Genomic DNA, 21,361 nt, shown 5'->3' with positions numbered 1-21,361 from the left:
TAATAATTGGATGTTTTTGTGTGGTTGACTCCTGTCTAAAGATAGTGACTCACATGGCAAACACAAGACATGGCAGTCCCTAAACCTGTAAACTGTTCCTGAAATTGGTGGCCGAGCATATTGGAGTGGAGTGGTCCACACAGGGATGCTGGCCAGAGGCCGATCAGGCCGCATGATTTAGCCTGAAAGGTAGCAGCAATGATGGAAGGTCACGGACAAAGAGCCCACTCACCAGTGCTCTTTTGCTTTACGCCTCAAACTCACGCGCACTGCCCTTCGATTGCTTATTGAATTACATCTAATCATTCAATTAAAGTCACATGGAGGAGCAGCATACATTGTCTGAACCGAGGCACTGGATGGTGGATAAGGGGCACTGTGTTGTTTTTCGTGGGAAGTTACAAAACAAGATGTCTGAAATGTTAGCACTATGACAGGCGTCTCAATCTTCAGCTTCAGCTTGGGAAAGCACCATCGGGAATCTAGATCAAATACTGCGATTTCCCTCCGTTTTCCCATTCAAACAAAAGCTTGCGTACACTGACATACATGACTAGAGTGTTTTTTTTAATCTATGAATAAAAACTCTGCTGATCATGGAATAATTACGACATCTGTACAGCAGAAGTGTGCAGGAGACAATTTGGTAACACTTTGATGTGTCTAACAGACTAATGCAGCAGAAGATCAGATGTTCTGTCAGCAAAGCAGATGAAGATGTGCGTCCAAGATGCAGATGAAGCAATGCACATATTCATACCAACCCCAAGTAACCAAAGGATGTATAAATAATATTCCTTCTGCTGCAACATCAAGATCAGAAGGATTATTATTATTATTATTATTATTATTATTATTATTATCACAATATAATATTCTCAGCTTCTTCCGTTTATTTCTGAAAAATGTATTCCTGTCTGTGCTATAATGGCTTTTCAGTGATAAATTAGCCACACAAGAGTTCAATTTCATTAGGTCTAAGGATTTTTTAAAAATGTTATGTGAATCCACTTTAAAGTCTAAAATCTTTGAGGATCTGATGAATTAAAATAAAGTGAAAAAAGATGGTGAAAAGGATTAGTGAGGACAAAGGAAGGCAGCTATGAAGGCTGGAAAGATGGCACCTCCATGTCTCAGAGAGATGGAAGACTGTGTCTGAGAAATGGAGAACAAGTGTACTGGTACCAAATTTCAAGAACAAGGCTGATGTGCAGAGCTGTAGTAAATACAAAGGGATAAAGTTGATAAGCCATACCATGAAGCCTTGGGTAGAAGTTGTTGAAGCCAGGTTAGGAAGAGAAGTGATGATCAATGAGCAGCATTATGGCATCGTGCAGAAAAAGATGTGATGTTTGCTTTGAGAAAGTTGATGGAGAAGTATAGAGAAGGTCAAAAGGAGTTCCACTTGTGTATCTAGAGGAAACCATATGCCAGGGTGCCAATAGGGGAACTGCGGTACTGTGTGAGGAAGTCAGGAGTGGCAAATAAGTATGTGAGGATAGTGAAGGACATGTAAGACAGTGTGACAGTACAGATTGGTCCAAGGTGGGGGTGGGATTACATCAGGCATCGCTTCTGAAACCCCCTGTTTGAAATAATGATGAACAGGTTGACAGATGAGGTCAGGCAGGAGTCTCTGTGGACTATGATGTTTGCAGATGACACTGTGATCTGCAGTGAGAGTAGAGCAGGTGGAAGAAAACTGGGAGGTACGTACTGGTATGTATGTGAGTGAATGAGAAGGAGACAGCAGTAGCCTGCCTCAGTACCTAGCGAGGTGTCTAGGTATTGAAGATAGAAGAGCTTAAATACCTATGGTCAACCACCCAAAGCATCAGAAAGAGCACAAGAGAGGTAAAGAAGAGCATGCAACCAGGGTGGAGTGGCTGGATTATGACAGAAGTATAGCAACAATAGTGAAAGGGAAGATGTATGGTTTGGAGATGGTGGCAATGACAAAAAGAAGATTCGCGGATGTAGAGAAGGAAGACATGAAGTGGGTTGGTGTGAGATGGAGGTAGATGATCCGTTGTGCCAGCTCCTAAAGGGAACAGCAAAAAAAAAAGATTAATGGGGGTAATTATCATGATCAAATCCCAATCACTTGTGTTTAATGTCTCATTTGTCAATTAAATTTTAAAATCAAAGCAAAGTTTATTACTTTATCATAGGAAGAAATGAGACTTATTCATGAGATTTATTGGCACATTTACCCATGTGTATTTAAGGCCTTATGCGGGGTCACTTCCAAGGTTTTCCTAATCTATACAAGCTCCGTGTGGAGATCTACTGTGGCTGGAGCAGGTCGGGTGTTGAGAGGCAGCAGTGAGTGTGAAGGAAATGGGGTCTGGCATGTTGACTCAGGAGTAAATCCCTTCGGACTTCTCAAAAGACTGTTATTAGAGTTTAATCACCCCGCGATCCTGGACACACTCTGAAGCTGAGAGGGATGACTGATGAGCAGGCAGCATGCAAACTATAAGCATCAACTCATCCAGAAGCTGCAATCAACGCTTTGGATGGATGAGTGCAATCCAGTGATGAGGGAAAGGGGGGGGAAGCTTTGAAAGAAATGACATTACACTTTTGTTTCCACTTTTCACGCTTCCTTTTTTTTTTTTAAATTGTCTTTTTCCTGGTGTTTGAACAATTGGGTTAGAAACCACTAGATTACACTTGTAAATGATATGGCTAGCACAAGTTATTTGTTTTCATAGTTAGATTTTATTACCTCAAATTTCCCAAGGCCTTCACAGCAGTGTTCTCAATTGCTCAACAATTGAGGCTCTTAGTTGTCATTAGGCACAACATATTTTTAGACAAAGGGTACATTCTGTTGTCTGCAAAAGCAAAAAGCAGAGCATGTGTGAATTGTTTCAAGAGAATCTGCATAATGCTTGGTGACTGAGTCTCCATTTTAAGCTGAATTTTTTCCAGACATGCTGTAGCGCTACCAGAGAAAAAAAAGAAAAAGACCAAGTGTGGAGAGAAATGGACTATCAAAGGAAGGAACTGAGCTTTCATGTTAGGACACTTTGATTGTGTTACAGATTGGTTCCAGGTGAGGCTCCTCTGAAAGTAAAGAAGTCAAAGGGAAGACAGAAATACGTAACTAAGGATGGCATTGGCAGGATTTAAACATAAAGGCAAGATGTAGAGCAGCAGGTGTAGAGAATTGAGGAGGCTCAAACACTGTGGGGTTTTTTTACAGTGGGTGGCGTGGATCCCTCCAGATGTTTGTAGAAAGTGTCTTTCTTAATCATTTAATAAACTTTCAGACATCCCCATTTCCCAAAAAGTTGGTATGTCAGTAAAAACAGAGTCCAGTGATTTTCACTGAACTGTAACTCATACAAAGACAATATATTTATGCCAAAACTTAAGAAATATACATATTGGGATTTTTAAAAAAAAATCTATATTCCTATCAAATGTTTTAAGACACAACAAACAAAGGCGAACATTTATGATATATTATAATGTTAGTTAAATACATTGTGATATAATTGTGGAAAATCCCAAAACTAATTAGGTAAGATACTAACATAAGTAAGTATTTAAAAGATAGCAAGTCTCTTATAAGCAAATATGTGGATCAGTTTAAGATATAAGATTGTAAATATGTGGGCTTACTCATTATCTATACCGTGTAAAAGCATTAAATGATTTAGAAAAGCCATAGAAATCTTTGTATGCAAGGGACAAATCCCAAAACCGAAAGGGTTAAAAAGATGGTTAATAACTGAAACTATTCTATAGTGAAAAATATTGCATTGGGTTTGAGGTACAAAAAACATTTATAAACAAGGTCTAGAAACACTGTTACGTTTAATCTTTCGACTAAAAATGAGCAGGACTATTCAGCTTGTTCTCAGTGCAGTTCAAATGCTGGCATCTATGGTGGTAAGGAGGAGTGCACGTCACATGGGTAAGTGAAGGCACCATTAATGCTAAATAGTATGCACAGGTTTTGGAGAAATGCAGGCGGCTATCTCTCATCTCCTGAAAACATTTGTTGCATTATGAAATTTAAAAAATGACAAATGGAAGCACAAACTGTTGAAGAGCTGAGAAACAAACTGAAATATTTCACTTTCAAAGCTACAGGATTTGATCTTCTAACTTTCTAAGTGTTTGCAAAGTATTGCAAAAAAAGAGGCAACACACCCATCCACCCCCTGTCCCAGCTTTCTTTGTTGTTGTTATTGGCATCAAATTCAAAGTAAGAACATCTTAAAAAGACATTTAAGTTTCCTACTTTAAAGATTGATATATTTTCTTTGTGCTAAAATTATTTGTCATTCCCTGCATTGTTTTCATTTTTCACAGCACCACAATTTTTTCAGAAACAGGGTGAAAGTCCGACCATATACCGCAACCCCAAAATACTTAGTTCATAATGGAAAACCAAGGCGTGCAACCTAGTCTCACATTTCAATCAAGTGAACTGAAAGCATCCAATATTTTCTTTTTTTTTCTTGAAAATGAATGAAGTAGTCAATTACTGAAATACTGGGAGTCCTTTTCAAGAATAGCGATCGATTAATCAACTTCAGAGTCATTTTATGAATTATGATGCATTGTTACAGATGAAAATTTGCCATTTTTAGTCATGTACAGCATAAAAATTATGCATAGAGATGCTACTGTCAGTATGTCTATATTTTATTTTAGTCAAACTTTCAAAGCCAATACAAATATGCAAGTTAAAATCTCTGCCCAGCCAGTTTTCTGTTTTTACGTTCATCATAATCCATCCAAATGCGGCCTACCATCCTGCCAATGTGACTGCCTGCACTGATTAGAAGCAGGCATCGCATGGGAAGTCCAATTAGAGACGGAAATTGCACTGAGGCTGGCGCTGTATAGCGAAGGTTTGCCGCATGGTCACTTACCTGCACATCTGTACCGATTTTTTAAAAGCAGTAGCCACCTTTTTCCACCACCTTAATTGGAGTTTCCATCGCTGATTGCTTGAAAGTGAAATACACTGCCACGGTCTGCTTCCTGGTAATGGTCTGGCTTCTCACTGATGCCTGATGAGAAGGAGGCATGTGTCAGATTTAGATTTATACCAGGCAGGCCGTTTTATGCTCATCTAAATAGAGCACGTAAGGGATCCCAACAGTGTTTGGTACAAGAAGTTGTCTAATGTCGCTGGGATAAAGTGCCTCGATAAAATATTACGTGCATGACCGGGCTGTGTTTAATAAGAAACAGGAAGTAGTTGGCTGAAGGAAAAGACACCACAGCAATCGATCACTGAAACGTTCCTAACTGTGTGATTACCGTAGTATTCACATGTAACAAAAGAGAATAAATCACAAAGGTTATTAAGACTCTCAATTATAAGCATAATTTTTCATATTGCCTGACAGCTTTGCTCTTTATACTGACCTGCTCTCTGCTTTCAGCACAGGCACAGTTCACCTTTGACCTTTAACAGTTACTCATGATCATACTGAACCCTCAAGAATCTTTTCATGTGTCACGTTAGCTCATTTTCTCTACTATTCATCCATGAAAACATAAGTCGGTGGTTTTGGAGTTATAAAGCACATAATTCCTACGATTGTAGTTTCTAATCTGTATTATGTGCTCACAGCATGCAGCTGCATTTATTATTGTTCTGCACTTTTGCTGCTTGTCCATCCCAGTAGGGCGGCACTTTTCCCCTCAGCATGTTTGATGAAGGGCTTGTGCAGTAGGGTTATCAGAAGCCAACGCTGCTCAACATATGGGGATCATTTAAGAGCATAAAGTGACTTATGGCCCAAGAATTTTGTATGCTGAAAAAAGAAAACATCCTGTAGATTGGTTCAAAACAGATTTACTATCCCTGCATGATAGATCAAAAGAATTTGGACCGTGACAAACTGTAGGATATCTATATCAAACGAATAAAAATATATTAGGCCGCTCAGACTAATTTAGTTTGAAAAATAAAACAGACAAATTTGTTTGTGTTTGAGATGCAAAGTGTATGCCAAACATTTCCAGAAGTTGATGCATCACAGAGAAGATTTCTCAGATTTCCCAGGGAGTTTGGACATGTAAACTGGATATCCTGATGTCTTGGAAAATTCCTAATTCACTCATTTACAATGAGATAAAGGAGAAGATTGAAGGATATGTACTACTTTACTGCTTATATGGTAGAACTGCAGTTAAAGCTGGCAGCTAGCTAGCTTACTTAACGTGGATAGGAAAAGGAAGGCTAACAACTAGCCTGGTTTTGGACGTAGCAAAGTCTGTATATTTTTGTTTTCATGCTGGGACTAGCAGGGAATCAGTGATGCTCCAGGTCCTGTTTAATCCTTGAAAAATACTGAATTTCACTTCTTTTCTAACTTTGGTTACATAGGGCCAGATCTAAGCTAACTAAGCTAACAGGTAGCTTTGAGTTTGTTTTTATCACTTTTTATTATGTGACTATTAGCAAAAATGCCAACTAGTATTTTAGTACTATTACTTGAATATGCTGTTATTTTCATTTTGTGCCACCTTACCTCAATTATACGGAGACAAATTAAGCTACCTAAGACATGAGAAAAACTAAGGAAACTAAAAAAACAATTAGCTTAGGAATTAAGGAGTTATATAGTCTAGTTATAGCCTGAATAGTTCAATTTGTTATGCTGCCTGATTACAGCATTCTTTTAGTGATAAACATTTTTAGTGCAGGGCTTTTATATTGTTGCTTTATTGCATTTGATTGAGTAAATGGATTTGCATGCTTCTGCGCTATACTTCTTCAGCCTTCCTCTTGACATGAGGCCTCCAGGCTAAAGTGGTAAACATCATCATAATCAGACTCCATCAAGTCACACGTCTGTACATATGGCTGGCTGAAAGGACAATAAGAGGGGGAAGATTAAAAGACTCAAAAAGACATGGTGGGGTAACAACACATGGGAAGGTAGATGAGAATAGGTGAAAGAGGTTGTGTGTAATAAAAAGAAAGAAAATATAAAGTGGGAGAAAAGTCAATGTGGATGGAACTCAGTCATGGAGTTTTTCTGGGGCCCCAGATATTCTCTACCTAATAAATCCTCGGCACATATTTAATCTGTTCAGAAGGACATGCCCGGAGAGAGTTAAAGGATGCACGCTTATTACTCACCTATCCCTGTCTAAGTTTGCTGCCATACCAAATCCCTACAACCCCAACCCCCCCAAACCCTAACTCCCACAGCCTGTCCTGCAGCCAGACTGCAGGCGCTTCGGGCTATCAGAGAATCGGAGCAGGAATGTGACTCCTGACAGACACATCTCTCAGGACCTCAGACTAAATATGTTCCCAATTAGCTTCATCTGATAAAGTGTGAGTGCAAGTGAAACCCAAGGCGGGCATGATCAATAGCACTTTGCTCATTTTTTTTTTTTAGATGGCTTTGACATTGACAGGCCGCACTGTGATTAATCGCTGTGGTGCTGAAGATAATTGTCCAACCACATCTTCCTTTAGAGGTGTTGCTGAACTTTCATTCATGTCTACAGAGCTTTGAGTGTAGGTCGTCACTTCCAATCCACTTCTAATCGTGGTCCTGAACTGGCATCCATATGAAAACCAGCTTTCCCTTAATCTTCCTGTCGTGCGCCACCCAAGACACAGAGCATCTACCTGGAGAAGAACCGCCATCTAATGTTCATGCTGCACACTGCACCAGAGTGAGCGCTATTAGTGGTTGTTGTTTCTGTGGGGCCAGCTGTTTGATAGAAACAAGCTGCAAGCCGCTGTGGTTTAATTCTCAAAAAGTTTCCTTGGTTTCCATGCGCTCACAGCTGGATGTTTTTAGGTTTACCCATATGGGACTGCTGTGACACGGGCACTGGAGATGAAACAGGCCTCCCTCGGCACACAAACACGCCACTACACTCCCGGCCTTCTGTACAGCTGGTAGGGATGACACAAGAGGCACAGGGCTTTATTGAGTCCTGCTGAGGCTGCAGTGGCAGTCAATGCAGTGCTCTGGTAACGCTCAGCCTGCAGGGCAACAGTGGAGAGTCAGCGGATGGAACACAGGCCGCTTGGCCAATGTAGAGAGTTTCTGTAGGCCAGTGTGTTGTGTGTGTGGATGTTGTGAGATGGGCTATAACCATCCATCAGCTCCATCCCTTTTAAAGAGTACAACACCTTCATTTAACCCTAATGTTCTGTTTGGTGTTTAATGGTTCAAAATACAAATCAAACATTGTTTAATTACCCTGAAATACAAGTTTCTGTTTCTTAGGCTTGGGACTATGAGGGAGTTAGGAGATGAAGAAAGGGAGCCACATTTCCTTTTTTTCATTTTCACACTTACACTTCAATCCTGATTTTTTTCTAACACTTCACATAGCCTGCCAGCTGATCTTTTACATACAAGCTCTGTGGTATAAAGTTCGTCTGATTGGCCCAGTGTGTGCATAGCACAGCTAATATTCTAGTGCATCCATTGCTAGCGAGTAGGCATCATGTGCACTGTCTCCTGCCCGCTCTATCGGAACAGCTGCCTCAGCTAAAACACACAGAGTATTTCAAGTAGTTTGAACTGTGGAAAATATCCCTACACTAAAGTTTCCCTCAAATTGTCAGAAGTTTCTGTGCAGTTGAGAAGGTTAGGCTTCTCTCCAATCTGTTCATCAAATCTAAAACCATGGGAAAGCACAAACACAGGCCAGGCTCTGTGTATTAACTGGTTACGTGTCATTTGTTAAAATCATACAGAAGCCAGAGAGTTAAAAGGACAATTTATTGCTCTGCAGGTGTTATGATATATTATTTCTTGGCCCAACAAACAACAGAGGCTCAAAAAAATTACTGACCCGTGTGCCGTTATGCTAAGCTAAATGCTAAGGCTAGTTTGTAGTAACCTGCCACCTGCGCACCGTTTGTGGTAAGGTTTTATACTTCCAAAACGTTTGTGGTCAGATGGCGAAACAGGAATAAATGAATGAAACAATCCCATTGTTTTTATTATTTTTAAAAATGATGATGGTAGATGATATTCTCTGCTGTGTGCTACTCATATCAAGCTGGGTGTTCAGTATGGAATTGATTTATTGGTGAGACCACCGCATAGATTTTTAGGTTTTCTTTGTCATTCTTTTCTCTTTTCTTTTTTTTTACTATGGCACCATTCCTGAAGCATTGCCTAATGCCACACTGATGATTCTGGAGACCTCCAAACGAGCACAGGGCCTATATCCCTCTGTGTGCCCATCTAGTGTATTCCCATCTCTATTGTGGTAAAACCCGTTAGTTTTCCCCACAAGTGTCTCCTTCAGCAAGAATGTAATCTAAGTCTGGGGTGGGTTTGGTCTGTTTCTTCATTCCTTCCTTCTCTGTGAGGAAACTATCAGACCCAGCTAATCATCCTGGAGCTTCTGTGCTCTGACATGGGTTTTTCACCCAGCTCTCTCCTTTTTAGTCTCTCCTATGTCTCCTTTGTTGCAGACTGTTTCCCAATCACATCTTTCAACTACTTCTTAATGCCAGCTAAAGCGGTCTCCCTCACCAGCTAATATCGTGTGGTCAGGCGCCTTTATTCCAGAGCGGTTCATGGATTCAATTACTGGCGGGTGCCAGTAAAGATAACTGGGGATGGCAGGACGTTGTTGGATGGCACTGGAGGAGCATGCTTTGTGGCCAGTTCAGAGTGAGTTGTCAGCTGGCAGTCGTGAGGAGAGAGAAAAAACACTGTGTCCCAGCTTTGAAGACAGACAGTGAGAGTAAGGAAAGGATTGAGCATTACAGCCCCAGACATCATGACTTCATTAGAAGATTCTTCTGTTTCTGTCTCTTGGATTCATCGATCATGTCAGAAGAGTTTGATCTTATTGGGGAGCTCTCCTTCTCCTTGGCAACAAAAACAAAAACCTAAACAAACTGAAATGTCATTATTTTAAGCTTGAATTTATAAATCATTTAGTGACCTCTTGTGGCTAAAAACTGGGTTGAAGAATTGGTATCTATTTACTTAGTTGCCAAATCCTTCTATTTACACCTTCTAACAAGCTTGATAAAACAAGCTTTTAATCAGATTTATTGCAGCTTCACTCTGCTTTCAGCTTCTGAGATGTTGTGTACAAAATATTGATCATAATAAGAAATACATTAACTTAACATCTATTACTCAAGGTGATTATAGTTTAATGTTTGCGTTTTATTTTTAAGCAGTTATAGTCATGACTCCGCTTAACCTATCAGGATGCAAACAACACAGATGAAGCTGGTTTTCATGTTCTCTGTTGGTCAAAGTGGTACTAAGTGGTACTTCGATTCTCTGCTTCTTGTGTTTATATTCTAGATAAGTTCCTAGCATGTTTGTTTTACTGTTGCTGTGACCAATGTGCAGTATATATTCTAACTCTGATTTGCCATTCCTGTTCGGAGCATAAAGAGATTATCTTGAAGATAATTAACGTATTATTTGCTGTTATTCTGGTAAATAACGTGTTACAAATTGTATCTGCATCAAGATCTCACAAGCTGTTTGACTTTTTCTTTGTGACTGCCAGGAAGACACCCAAAGATGATCAGTATTGCTCTGAATTGTCATTTATTAAATAAATTCAAGGTTAATATACAAAAAGTCTTGAATGGATGTCCAGAGAATAGGTAAAATTACAAAAGATGCATGCAAAACCTCTAAAAAGTCAGTAAAACAAGAATTGCATGGGTTCCTTGACCACTAGAGGGCGCCACCAGTTCAACCCGGTAATACATAATCATTCTGATCAGAACTTCTTTTCTTTTCTTTAAATAAGTGGATGTTGTTTTTCATTTATAATATGAAAATCAGGTAATGCTTTAATTACAGGTCTGTAATTTCCTAATAAATTCTCACAAATTTTCTTGAAAACTTTCAGAAACAATCGTAGATGTACAGACACGGCATTCACCTGGCACACATCCACTTCATTCATTCCACCTATTTTCTAGTGAATCAGCCAGTGCAGCAGGCCATTCGAGCATTTTAAATTTGTCCACAGGCAAACAATGACTTTAAGAGATTGTTTCACAAACTGTGAAGTGGACCTTGGTTGTATGTGGAAAATTATCAACTTAAGTTGGATGAATGAAGTGGAGCGCTATAATGATGACTTGAATTTGATTTAAATTCAGCTTCAATGCTTGTTTCGTTAATTTTTCATAAAAATATGAAGAAATATATGTTGGTGGAAGTGATACGGTGGGTGATCTCTTCTCAGCTTCTTACTGGAGGCATGCAAAATAAAGCCCGACAACCACTGCTTTAACATATTACAGTTACAATGAATAAGCATTAAGTTAATGTATGTTTAGATTTAGAGAGAGACGCATTCTTTTAACAAAGTTCAAAAATAATTAGTGCTGGGAAAGTATTAAGAAATTACAAATCCATAAAAGACAAGCTGCTGATCTGCTCAGTGTAAAGACTACAAGAAACTGGACAAATATTTTTTTTTATCTTCTTTTTGTTCTAAAGTTCCAGCGTACAACAAATGACCAATATTGCATTTTTAAACATTGTCAGTATTGGAGCATTTATTTTTTGCCTTCAATAAAAAAGCTCTCGGTTATTGCTGGTGCAGTCTTCATTAGTCCCCATCAGGGAGACATGCAGAGATGTAGCCCCTCGTTTGCTTTTTTTAATGATTCCATATTGATTTCAAACGCATTATAAAGCCTGCATTTTAAATATAAAATGTCTATCAGTAGTCCATTCCCTTTGAATCAAGGGGGAAGAAGACAGCCTCCTAAACCATATTATTGTTGTTGAGCTTGGTCCACTCAAAGATGTCCTGCTCGCACACAATGTCTGAGTTGATGAGAAGGTAACGATCACCCACGCAGAAGTGCTTCTGGCAGGCAGCGCACTTGAAGCACTCCAGATGGTAAACCTTGTCCCGCACACGCATCGTCATCTCAAACGCTCGGATCCTCTTTTCACAGGAGGCGCAGAGACCGTCCTGGCCAAAAAGCCTGAGTGGATGAGAGGACATCAACATGTTACTGGGAGGAAGATGGAAAACATTTACTCGCTCTTAATGATGTGAAGCTGTAAGAGAGACTGACAGTATCTCCATTAAGGTGCTCTGGATCTTTCCCCTGAGCCTGAGGGATTGAGCTGTTAGAAACCACCAGTGCTTCACAGACTTTTTCTATCCTGCTCATCTTCAGAAGCTGAAAATGTCACACAAACACCCACGATTTTTAGCAATTATTAGCAATAATAAATGGATCAGAGATGAATTTCTGGGAAATGGTGCGGAAGTATCGAAGCATTGCATTACCTGCTTCTTGTTTGTTTATTTTACAGATAGGTTGTACTGATCTGCTTTACTTTCGGTCCATATTTTTCACCATAAAGTGGAAATGCATCGTCATCAAAGCAACACATACCTTTATAGTGGTGATATACCTTTATACAGAGCATTCACAAGCCAGGTCCAATCATACAGGTTCTGCCACTGATTGATACTACATATTTGACAGCACATTACATATTAGGAGTACACCAGTGGGTCTGCCTGATTTTGTATCTCCTCCTGATCTTATCTTAGGTAAATGTGTTTACCTGATGTGGCTGTGCACCACACAGCTACATATGATATCAAATGTTATCAGTTCTTTAACAGAGACCTGCCTTCTTCTCCTGAATCTATTTCAACTTGTCCGCACTTTCCTCAATAAAAAAGTTACAGCAGGAAAGAGGTTAGAAATTTCTATACTTGCCCAAAGTGTTTCTCCATGAGCCTTTAAGGTGTGATAAAAGATATACATACTAGTGCATCTCAAAAAGTGCATCTTTTTCTTAACTAAAAGGGTGAACATCAATATATTCTACTACATGTAGACTTCAATATCCTCAGTCTACTTTGGTTTAATTTTGATGCTTATGGCTTTAAGCTCAATGCTAGGACATTTTAACATGTTGACCAGACCTCATTTACACGACCTAATTGATTAATTCATAATATCACTACCAACTGAACCAACCTGAGGTAATCTCTCCGACACAGTTTTCTTCCCAGCTTGTAGTAGAGACGACGGCCCACCTCCCCCAACCGACAGCCACACAGATCGCAGCTCAGGCAGTCCTCGTGCCAGTACTGCTCGATGGCCTTCAGGAAGAATCTGTCACCAATGCTCTGCTGACATCCACCGCATGTCAGCAGAGATGGAGGCATCTGGAGGACCTCATCCACCGGTTCCCTGGAAGAAAAAAAAAAAAGCAATAAGGATTTAGGGCTGCATCAAATTTTTGTTTCCTTCATCAGTTAATCTGCAAAGGTTTCCCTCAGTTGTGTGATTGGTTAGTTAGTCAATGTAACATGCAGGTCTCTCAAACGTTCTGCTAACTGATGAATCAAATACTGGAAAAGAACTGTTCTAGCTCTGACACATACTTGTTGGTAACCTGTTGATATTTTGCTATTATTATGCAAATAAACCAAACATTTCCTGATCCAAAGGCACAGTTAGTGTTCTGCATCCATATTCACACCGTGTTGTATCTAATAAGTGCTACACAACCACATGTATATCTGAGCTGGAGCTGTGTGCACAGATGTGTTTTATTCCCATCCACCTGAGGGAGCCATTGGATATTAAACCGCTAACTAATAAAAAGTATGTCACACACAACATTGTTTTTTTTTAATATGTCGATTTACGCTAGGAGTGCCTTAGCGCTCCACATTTTCCTCGCAAGACCTTCATTTTGTTATTATTCACATTAACATTAACACATCACTCTGTTCTTAAACTTTGACATTTTTGACAGGATACTTCAGACCTTATGCTACCAGCTCTCTGGAGCTGTCTCACCGGAGAGTTGTAGCTGTCCCGTGAGTGCTGATGCGTCACGGATACTTTTACTTGAATCAGAAATGACATTATTTAAACATCATTCATTGCTACTTACTCGCTGGCCTCCAGCGTCTTCCTCTCTATAGTGGATGTCATTCTTCAAAGATGATGTCCAGCCTGGTCCACCAGATTAGATTTTGAAGTCACCGGCCAGCAAGCTCAGTGGGGACCCGCGAAGCGAAGCTGCGTGCGGGCGCTGCACCTGCTCCCCCTCCGAGGCACCACCAGCACCACCAGCAGCCCGCGTCAGGCTTTCAAACGTGTTCAATCGAAGGCAGCTGAGTCCAGACGAAATGGCCGCAAGACGCGAAGTGTCGGCTAAGCCGTGATGGAGGACACTGTCATCATTTCCTGAGGCAGTGACCCGCGGAGAGACTTCGCGTCTTTTTTTCCAAGTGTGACTCCTCACCCCGCAGGGACTTTGCTGCCTGTTCGCTCTTTTATTAAAATGCACACGCCGTCTGATGCGATCAGAAGGTCACTTGCGTGGCTCTCCGTGTCCGTGCGTGCCTTTTCACAGGCGCGCGACTCCACATGAAGCAGCGGGCACCGTTATTGTGCAGTAGCAGCAGCATCGTGTTTTAAATACACCCCCCTCCCACACCCCCGCGCGCCCTTCCCCTCCTCACACCCCCTCTCTCTCGCTTGTCAGGCTGTGCTTTCGTTTTCCTCTTCCTGCTCACGACTGTTTGACAATGGGGGGAAATCGGTCTTAAAGCGACAGCTTAACACGGCCTTGCTCTGTCAGGCGTGAGGTGGGTCGTGACTGAGGCTAATGATTATTATGCTTTGCTTCGCCAGAGTGCAGATAAGACGAAAGATAAAGAGTGGCACGCTCTAATTCTTTGGGGAGGAGTATTTGTGTTTTCTCTCATAATTATGCCCCAGGTGTTGCCAGTTCTAAAAGGTTTTGACGGTCACTTTCTGTAAGGGTTCAGACGACGATGGTTATCACTGCGCTAAGTAATGTGAACTTGAATTCAGTGGATTTATTATATTATACTTAGAAGCAAATTCCAAGGACTTCATTTTACTTCCTAAATTGTGATTTTACATTTTAGAGGTCCTACATAAACACACAGCTGTAAACATAGTTGCCAGGGCCTTTTCAGACAATCAGGGAAGTCCCTTACGTTTTATTTTTTATTTATTATTTTTGTTGCATAACTTCTCTGTAATGTAATCTTAGATCACTGATTATGCACGAGAGTATTTTCAAACACTTTGAGCAATAACTTTGCATCACATATCTTCTAGAATAATAATTTTAAGGTTAATTGGCGTGGCTGTAGTTTAGGAGGTACAGCAGGTCACCTACTAATTGGTTTGAGCCCTGGCTGCTCCGGTTTGCGTGCCAGATTATCCTTGGGCAAGATCCTGAACCCGAAGTTGCTTTCGAAAAGTGGGGAAAAGCACAAAAAAGTGCTTATATGAAGTACTATATAAGTAGCAGTCCATCCACCAGTTAACTCACTAGTAATTACTTTAATGTTAATATTTCCATCTGACGTTTTAATGATTATGTCGAGCGTAAAACCCTCATATGTGTACTTGCTGATTCTTCACACAAAGCTCAGAAAAATCGTGAAGCTGGAGGAAGATGTGATTAAGCTATGCTTAGAAATAATCCAAAAGAAAGAGCTTGTGAAAGCTGCCTCTTTGGGGAATGAATGCATTGATATTTCTACATAGTTGGTGTCCTCATGGCTTTTCCTTTTCAAACCAGAGCTGCTGTGGGCCCTTCTCTTATCTCCTGCCAGTGCCTCAGGGCTGCCTGTAAGAGGGAGGGACACCGACAGCAGTCTGACTGGACAGGGAAGATAAAGCACCTAAACTCCAGCACCCAGAATCAGCTCCGCAGCCAAATGTAACAGAAAAAGATCACAAGCGAACTCTAAGATGAAGGCTGAAAGCATCCTTGGGCCACACAGTTTTAGAGCTGAGTAGACTCACTGGATTGATACCAAGCTGAGAAAGCCTAGGAGCAAGGTGAGCATGGCTGTTGTGTGCCAGCTACGCAGAAAGCAGAGCAGCTTGACAGAGATAAAACTCAAACTACAAATCCTTCAGATGAGAAACACGTTCAGATTTTGTACAACACAATAACACAATGAAGGGACCATTTTGAGTATAGTGACTTTAATCTTCACTAAATAAAAATGTCATGCAGTTAAACCCTCTTGCTTATATGCAGTGCAGGAAATCATTATTTTATCCCCTGTAGATTTTGTAAGTTTGCTCACTTACAAAGAAATGAACAGTCTCTAATGTTTGTGGTAGTTTCATTTTGATAGAGAGACAGAATATAGAACAAAAATCCACATGTGCCATGTGGCACATAAACTACAATCAGTCAATCAATTACAGATACTCCTGATCTCAACTTATTATGTATACAAAGCACAACTATCCACTGAATCATTTTTTTCCATTCCAAGACCAAAAATCTGTCAAAGGATGTCAGGGACAAACATTTAGACCTGCATTAGGCTGAAATGAGCCACAAGACCATCAGCAAGAAGCTTGGTGAGTAGATAACAACTGTTGATGTGATTATTCGGAAATGGAAGAAATATAAAATGAGCATCGATCTGGAGCTCCATGCAAGATCTTGCCTCAAGGGGTAAGGATGGTCATGATAAAGGTTGTGGATCAGCCAAAAACTACATGTGAGGAGCTTGTTAATGATCTGAAGCAAGTCGGGACCACAGTCAGAACACCATTGTCAACACACTACACTATAATGGATTGAAAACTTTCACCCGCAAGAGAAGTCTTGGGAGAAAGAGCTGTGGTCAAATGAAACCAAAATCAAGCTCTTTGGCATCAAGTCAACCAGCCAAGTTTGTAGGAAGAGAAGTGAGTATGACCCAAAGAACACCATCGTTACAGTCAGGCATGGAGGTGGAAACATTATGCATTGGGTTCATTTTTATGCTAAGGGTACAAGACAACTTCATTGTATTGAGGAGCAAATGTATGGGAGCATGTACTATAAAATCTTGGACAAGAACTTCCTTTCTTCAGCCAGAACGCTGAAGATATGCTGTGGATGGGTCTTCCAGCATGACAATGACCCAAAGATATCGCCAAGGTAACGAAGGAGTGGCTAAATAAGAAGCATGTTAACATCTTCGAGTGCTCCAGCTAGTCTCCAGGCCTCAATCCTATAAGACTTCTGTGGAAAGACCTGAAGTTTAATGTTTCTAAGCAGCAACAAAGTTGCAAAAGTTTATGTAAAGACTAGTGGGCCAAAAATCCTCTTGAGATGTGTGCAAACCTGACTAACTACAAGAAATATCTTAGTGATGTTTGCAACAAGAATTTCTCCACCAAGTATTAAGTCATGTTTTTTCTTTCTTTCTGGGTGTTTGGTCGATATTCTGTCTCTCTCCATTAAAATAAAGCTACCTTAAAAATTAGATACTGATCATTTCTTTGGAAGTGAGCAAACATACAAATTCAGCAGGGGATCAAGTAAGTATCCCCTGCTGAATCCATATGAACAACAACAGCACAATGCAACTTTCCCTTGGTATTGTAATGAAATGATTTGCACATATGGTTTAATTAATATTTCTTTAGTACTTTGAAAAGTTCCCATCCATATAGTTTAATATTAAAATTTAAAGTTCATTCTTTCTTGTCATAAACAATCTTTACATGCAGTCAGCCAAGAAACTATTCTTGAGCTTTCAATGATGTAAAATAATCAAATAATGAATTAAACAGCTAAAGTTTTATTGACTGAGTGCCAATTTACGGTGCCACAGATCAACAGTTTCAGTCAGTGCTTGCATTGTGTCATTTAGGAGGGGAGGTTTGTAATAGTCTTTTTAGTTTTTGGTATTTTAACTTTCTCCTCTCTGAGACGATTAAACAAAGGAGGTTTTGAAGCTCACAATCAATACTACCCATGAATACATGTGTAGTGATAATATTTGAATCCTTCCAGAATGCCACGTTGCATTAACACAAAGCACATGAACAAACTCATGACAGATGAGAAACACAAGAGAGAAGACAAAATCAGTACTGACATGACACGAGTCATCTACTACTTCCTGTGGAGTTGACTGAGAGAGCCCAGAGGATGTTCAAACTGGCATGCAGAGACGAAGCTTTCCTGAAGGGTTGGTGCACATTGCATTCACTTCCTACTCCTCTACATGCACGATGGCACCCTTCTCATGGTTTCCCAGATAGACTGCTAGACTCCAGATGGCTCGGGGTGATAGGAGAAAGTATTCTCATACACAACTCGAGGCTGTTGTGACTGGGTAGTAAAACCCATATCTCTGTTTTAACGCTTCTTAAACGCCACCAGAAAGGAGGTGCACTTTACTGTAGATCTGACATCCATGTGTCACCCTACTTCTGTAATAAAACTGAAAGGCGGGGGATTTTCACACTTCATGCTTTGAACTTTATAGCATTTAAAATAAGGGCAATAGTGACCTTTTATGCGAAATGTGGTTTGCTATTTTCAGCTTTTATTCCTCTCTGGGGTACAAGTTGGGGAGCAAACAGTTAAGAGTGTAGACAACCTTTAGGGAAGTGCATGTCCAACTTCCTGTTTTGCCTGTTTTGTACTGAGAGCATTATGGAGTTGAAAGCAGTGTGGAATGTCGGGGGGAAAAAAACATTGCTGCTGAGCAAACAGTAAAATCATACAGAAGCTAGTCATTCAGCAAAGAATGGGAATTTATTTCCCAAGAAACAAAATATTGAAAGTGCTTGCAGGCAAATTTCCTGAAGTAAAAGACTATGGACATGGTGTTGACTCTACGATTGTGCAAACTCTGGAACAGCATCAGTAAAAACGACTACTTCCTGTCCAATCTAAAGTGAAATGATAGCTAGCTCTGGTTTAGCACACCCCTCCTAAATAGCAAAAGGTCTAGAAATGTTTTATTGTTTACTGGCACCACAAAGGTCCAAACTGAGTTGTGCTTTTAACCTAAAAAGTTTTGTTGTAAAGGTCAGAGGTCAGATGAGGACCCACCCTAGAATTCTACTAGAAAACGGCTGGTCAGTCGTTGTTCGATTGAAATATAGCAGGCTGCGGAAATGAGTCACTGAAAGGGAGCTTCATTTACCCTTGGGAACCTCCCATAATCACTATTATCCTAAAAGAAAACACTTTTAGTGGAACATTGCAATCAAAAAGCTGTGCAGACATGTTAACTGCTTCCTGTATTTGGCAAAACAACAGAAAGCTGGCTACACATTCTTTTCAATAGTCTCCTGGTATGCTTGACTGGCAAGCTGGTAAGTAACTGACCTGAAAATTGTGTAAAGTAAAATAAAATAAAAAAATCCAGAAGCTGTTTTTTTTTTTTTTAATTCTGCTAATTAAGTCCATTTGTTTGTTAGCGTGAGTCCTTTATCCTCATTTATAAATAAAAACTACATTTTTAAAGATTTGAAGTCTGAGTAATTACATTTATTAAAAACTGGTCAACATATTTCCATGTAAGGGAAGAGTGAAACTTTCACTTCAGTCCAGCATCAATATTTGTTGATCATATACTGACCTTTACTGCCACCTGGTGATAAGTAACTAAAAACTATCTTTGGTTGAACATGTCAGCCCTGTAAGATCGTTGTTGCCGTTGTTAAAATCTATTTGTTTAGGTGCTTGTAGAACTAGACACTTATTATTCTAAAATTGATAAAAGTAAAATAGAGATATTAACTTAAATTCTTTTTTTCATATAAAAAACTGCATTGCAGGTTTTAGACCTTGGAATCATGACAAAAGAGGTGCAGGAGATTCCATCTGTCTATTTTCATCCACTTATTCAATCTAGGGTCACAGAGGACAGAAGCCTATCCCAGCTTTGGCAGGGTACACCCTGGACAGGTCACCAGTCCATCACAATGAGGCTGTAAATGTTCTCAAATAATTCCTCAGGATTGTTTTTTAAGATGATTACTAATTTTAAGTACTTGAAAATATAACACAAACATATCATGCCTGTTGTTATATCCATCATAGCTCTCTAGCTAGCTGCCAGTATTAAGTTTAAGTCTCCAAAGCATGCTGCTGGGCCACGTTTTTAGTTGGACATTGGCTACTTTTTCACTTATGTTCAGTCCAGTCCTTGTACCTCACGATTTTCAGAGGATTTTTTTGTAATGTTTTGATTTGGGCTTTTTTTGTTAGTTTTTTGTTAAGCCATTTGTTACTTAACCATGAATCATTCAAGCATAAAAAGGCACCTAATTCAAGGACCATTGTTGTGTATACATATGACAGACACCTAGCACATTATTTTTCCCCGTTTAGTTGAATCTATGAAAAATACCAAAAATAACACACAGGTGTAACGTAGAATTTTTGCACTATCAAGGTGATTCTCAAAGAGACCTGGTATATCTTGGTATGGTGTGCCCTTAAAAAATCTGAGGAAACTGAACAAGTGGAGGATAAATAACTGGCAGGCCAAAAGAACTGTCCACAGCATATGAACATTATTTAAAACTTGTGTGCTTAGAAATGATTTCACTGGAATGGTAGCTGTCAAGAAGCTATTCCCAAGGAAGGGGAACAAGAAGAAAAGGTATCCCAAATTACACAAGAATTGGACTGAAAATCAGTGGTAACAGGTCGTATGGAGTCATGAATCTCAAATTGTTATCAGTTTGTACAAAGAAAGTCAGGATAGAGGTACAACAGTGAGTGTCTATAGTCATCTGCAAAACACAGTGTAGATGACATGGCTCTTCAGCCAGTGGAGTTGAAGATACTGTCAAAATTGATGAAATTTGCAAAGCAGAAAAGTACAGACAAAATTTAAGACACCATGCAATACCATCTGGTAAGTGATTGATAATGGCTTCAGTTTTTAGCATGGCAATGATCCCAAACACGTGCCAATACAGTAAAAGCATACCTGGACAGAAAAAACACACAAGTAAAGAGTATCAGTTATGGATTGGCCTCCAAGGGACCAGTCAGTATAAAGTCAGCCAGTCAGTTTAAAGTCAATATATACAAATGTTGATTCTCAGGGTTGTTGAAGCTTTCCTAGGGATGGTCCAAGACTTTTGTATACTACTGACCTTAAAACATGCAATTAAGGAAAGTATTATGTTACTTTTAAATTTGCATATTGTGTCCTTTTGTGTTTGTTTTGTTTGTTTTTTGGCAAAATTAATTACATGCAAAGCTTGAGTACAGAGAGAAAGTATAAACACACACACACACACACACACACACACACACACACACACACACATATATATATATATATATACATATATATATATATATATATATATATATATATATACATATAAACTCAAGTGAAACTTCTTAACTCTTAGGGGTCTTACAGGCCATCTTACATATTTAAATGTACACTTACATGATCTATATAACTTTAAACTGCTGCTATAAAGGATTGTAGGGCAGGTGTGAGGTGGTGCTCAGAGTAGCAGTGGATAAACTGTACGAGGCACAGGGAAAGATATGATAGCCTAATCAAAGCTAATGATTGTGCAGATTTTCTGTCT

The 21,361-nt window shown here is 39.7% G+C and overlaps 1 protein-coding gene across 1 annotated transcript; it reads right to left on the bottom strand.

Moving 5' to 3' along the window:
* Positions 1-10,527: 10,527 nt before the first annotated feature.
* lmo2 (LIM domain only 2 (rhombotin-like 1)) lies at positions 10,528-14,154 on the bottom strand. Its single transcript, XM_006782620.3, has 3 exons — positions 13,896-14,154; positions 12,968-13,183; positions 10,528-11,950 (listed from the first exon to the last, which is right to left on the bottom strand). The coding sequence occupies exons 1-3, from the start codon at positions 13,934-13,936 to the stop codon at positions 11,725-11,727; spliced, it is 483 nt and encodes a 160-aa protein (XP_006782683.1). The 5' UTR covers positions 13,937-14,154; the 3' UTR covers positions 10,528-11,724.
* Positions 14,155-21,361: the final 7,207 nt, after the last annotated feature.

The sequence above is a fragment of the Neolamprologus brichardi genome, chromosome 7 (genome assembly GCF_056152115.1).
Source record: "Neolamprologus brichardi isolate AB-2024 chromosome 7, ASM5615211v1, whole genome shotgun sequence".
In the NCBI taxonomy this organism is placed as follows: Eukaryota; Metazoa; Chordata; class Actinopteri; order Cichliformes; family Cichlidae; genus Neolamprologus; species Neolamprologus brichardi.
The sequence above is the reverse complement of the archived record's forward strand: the minus strand, read 5'-3'. Positions and strand labels throughout refer to the sequence as shown.

Bases quoted from the DNA above. Each gene is read 5' to 3' on its own strand.
- lmo2 (XM_006782620.3), bottom strand. From the start codon at position 13,936: ATGACATCCACTATAGAGAGGAAGACGCTGGAGGCCAGCGA. The intron at 13,184-13,895 runs GTAAGTAGCAAT...TTTTTCTTCCAG, and splicing joins AAGACGCTGGAGGCCAGCGA to GGAACCGGTGGATGAGGTCC. The intron at 11,951-12,967 runs GTTGGTTCAGTT...TCATCCACTCAG, and splicing joins TGTCGGAGAGATTACCTCAG to GCTTTTTGGCCAGGACGGTC.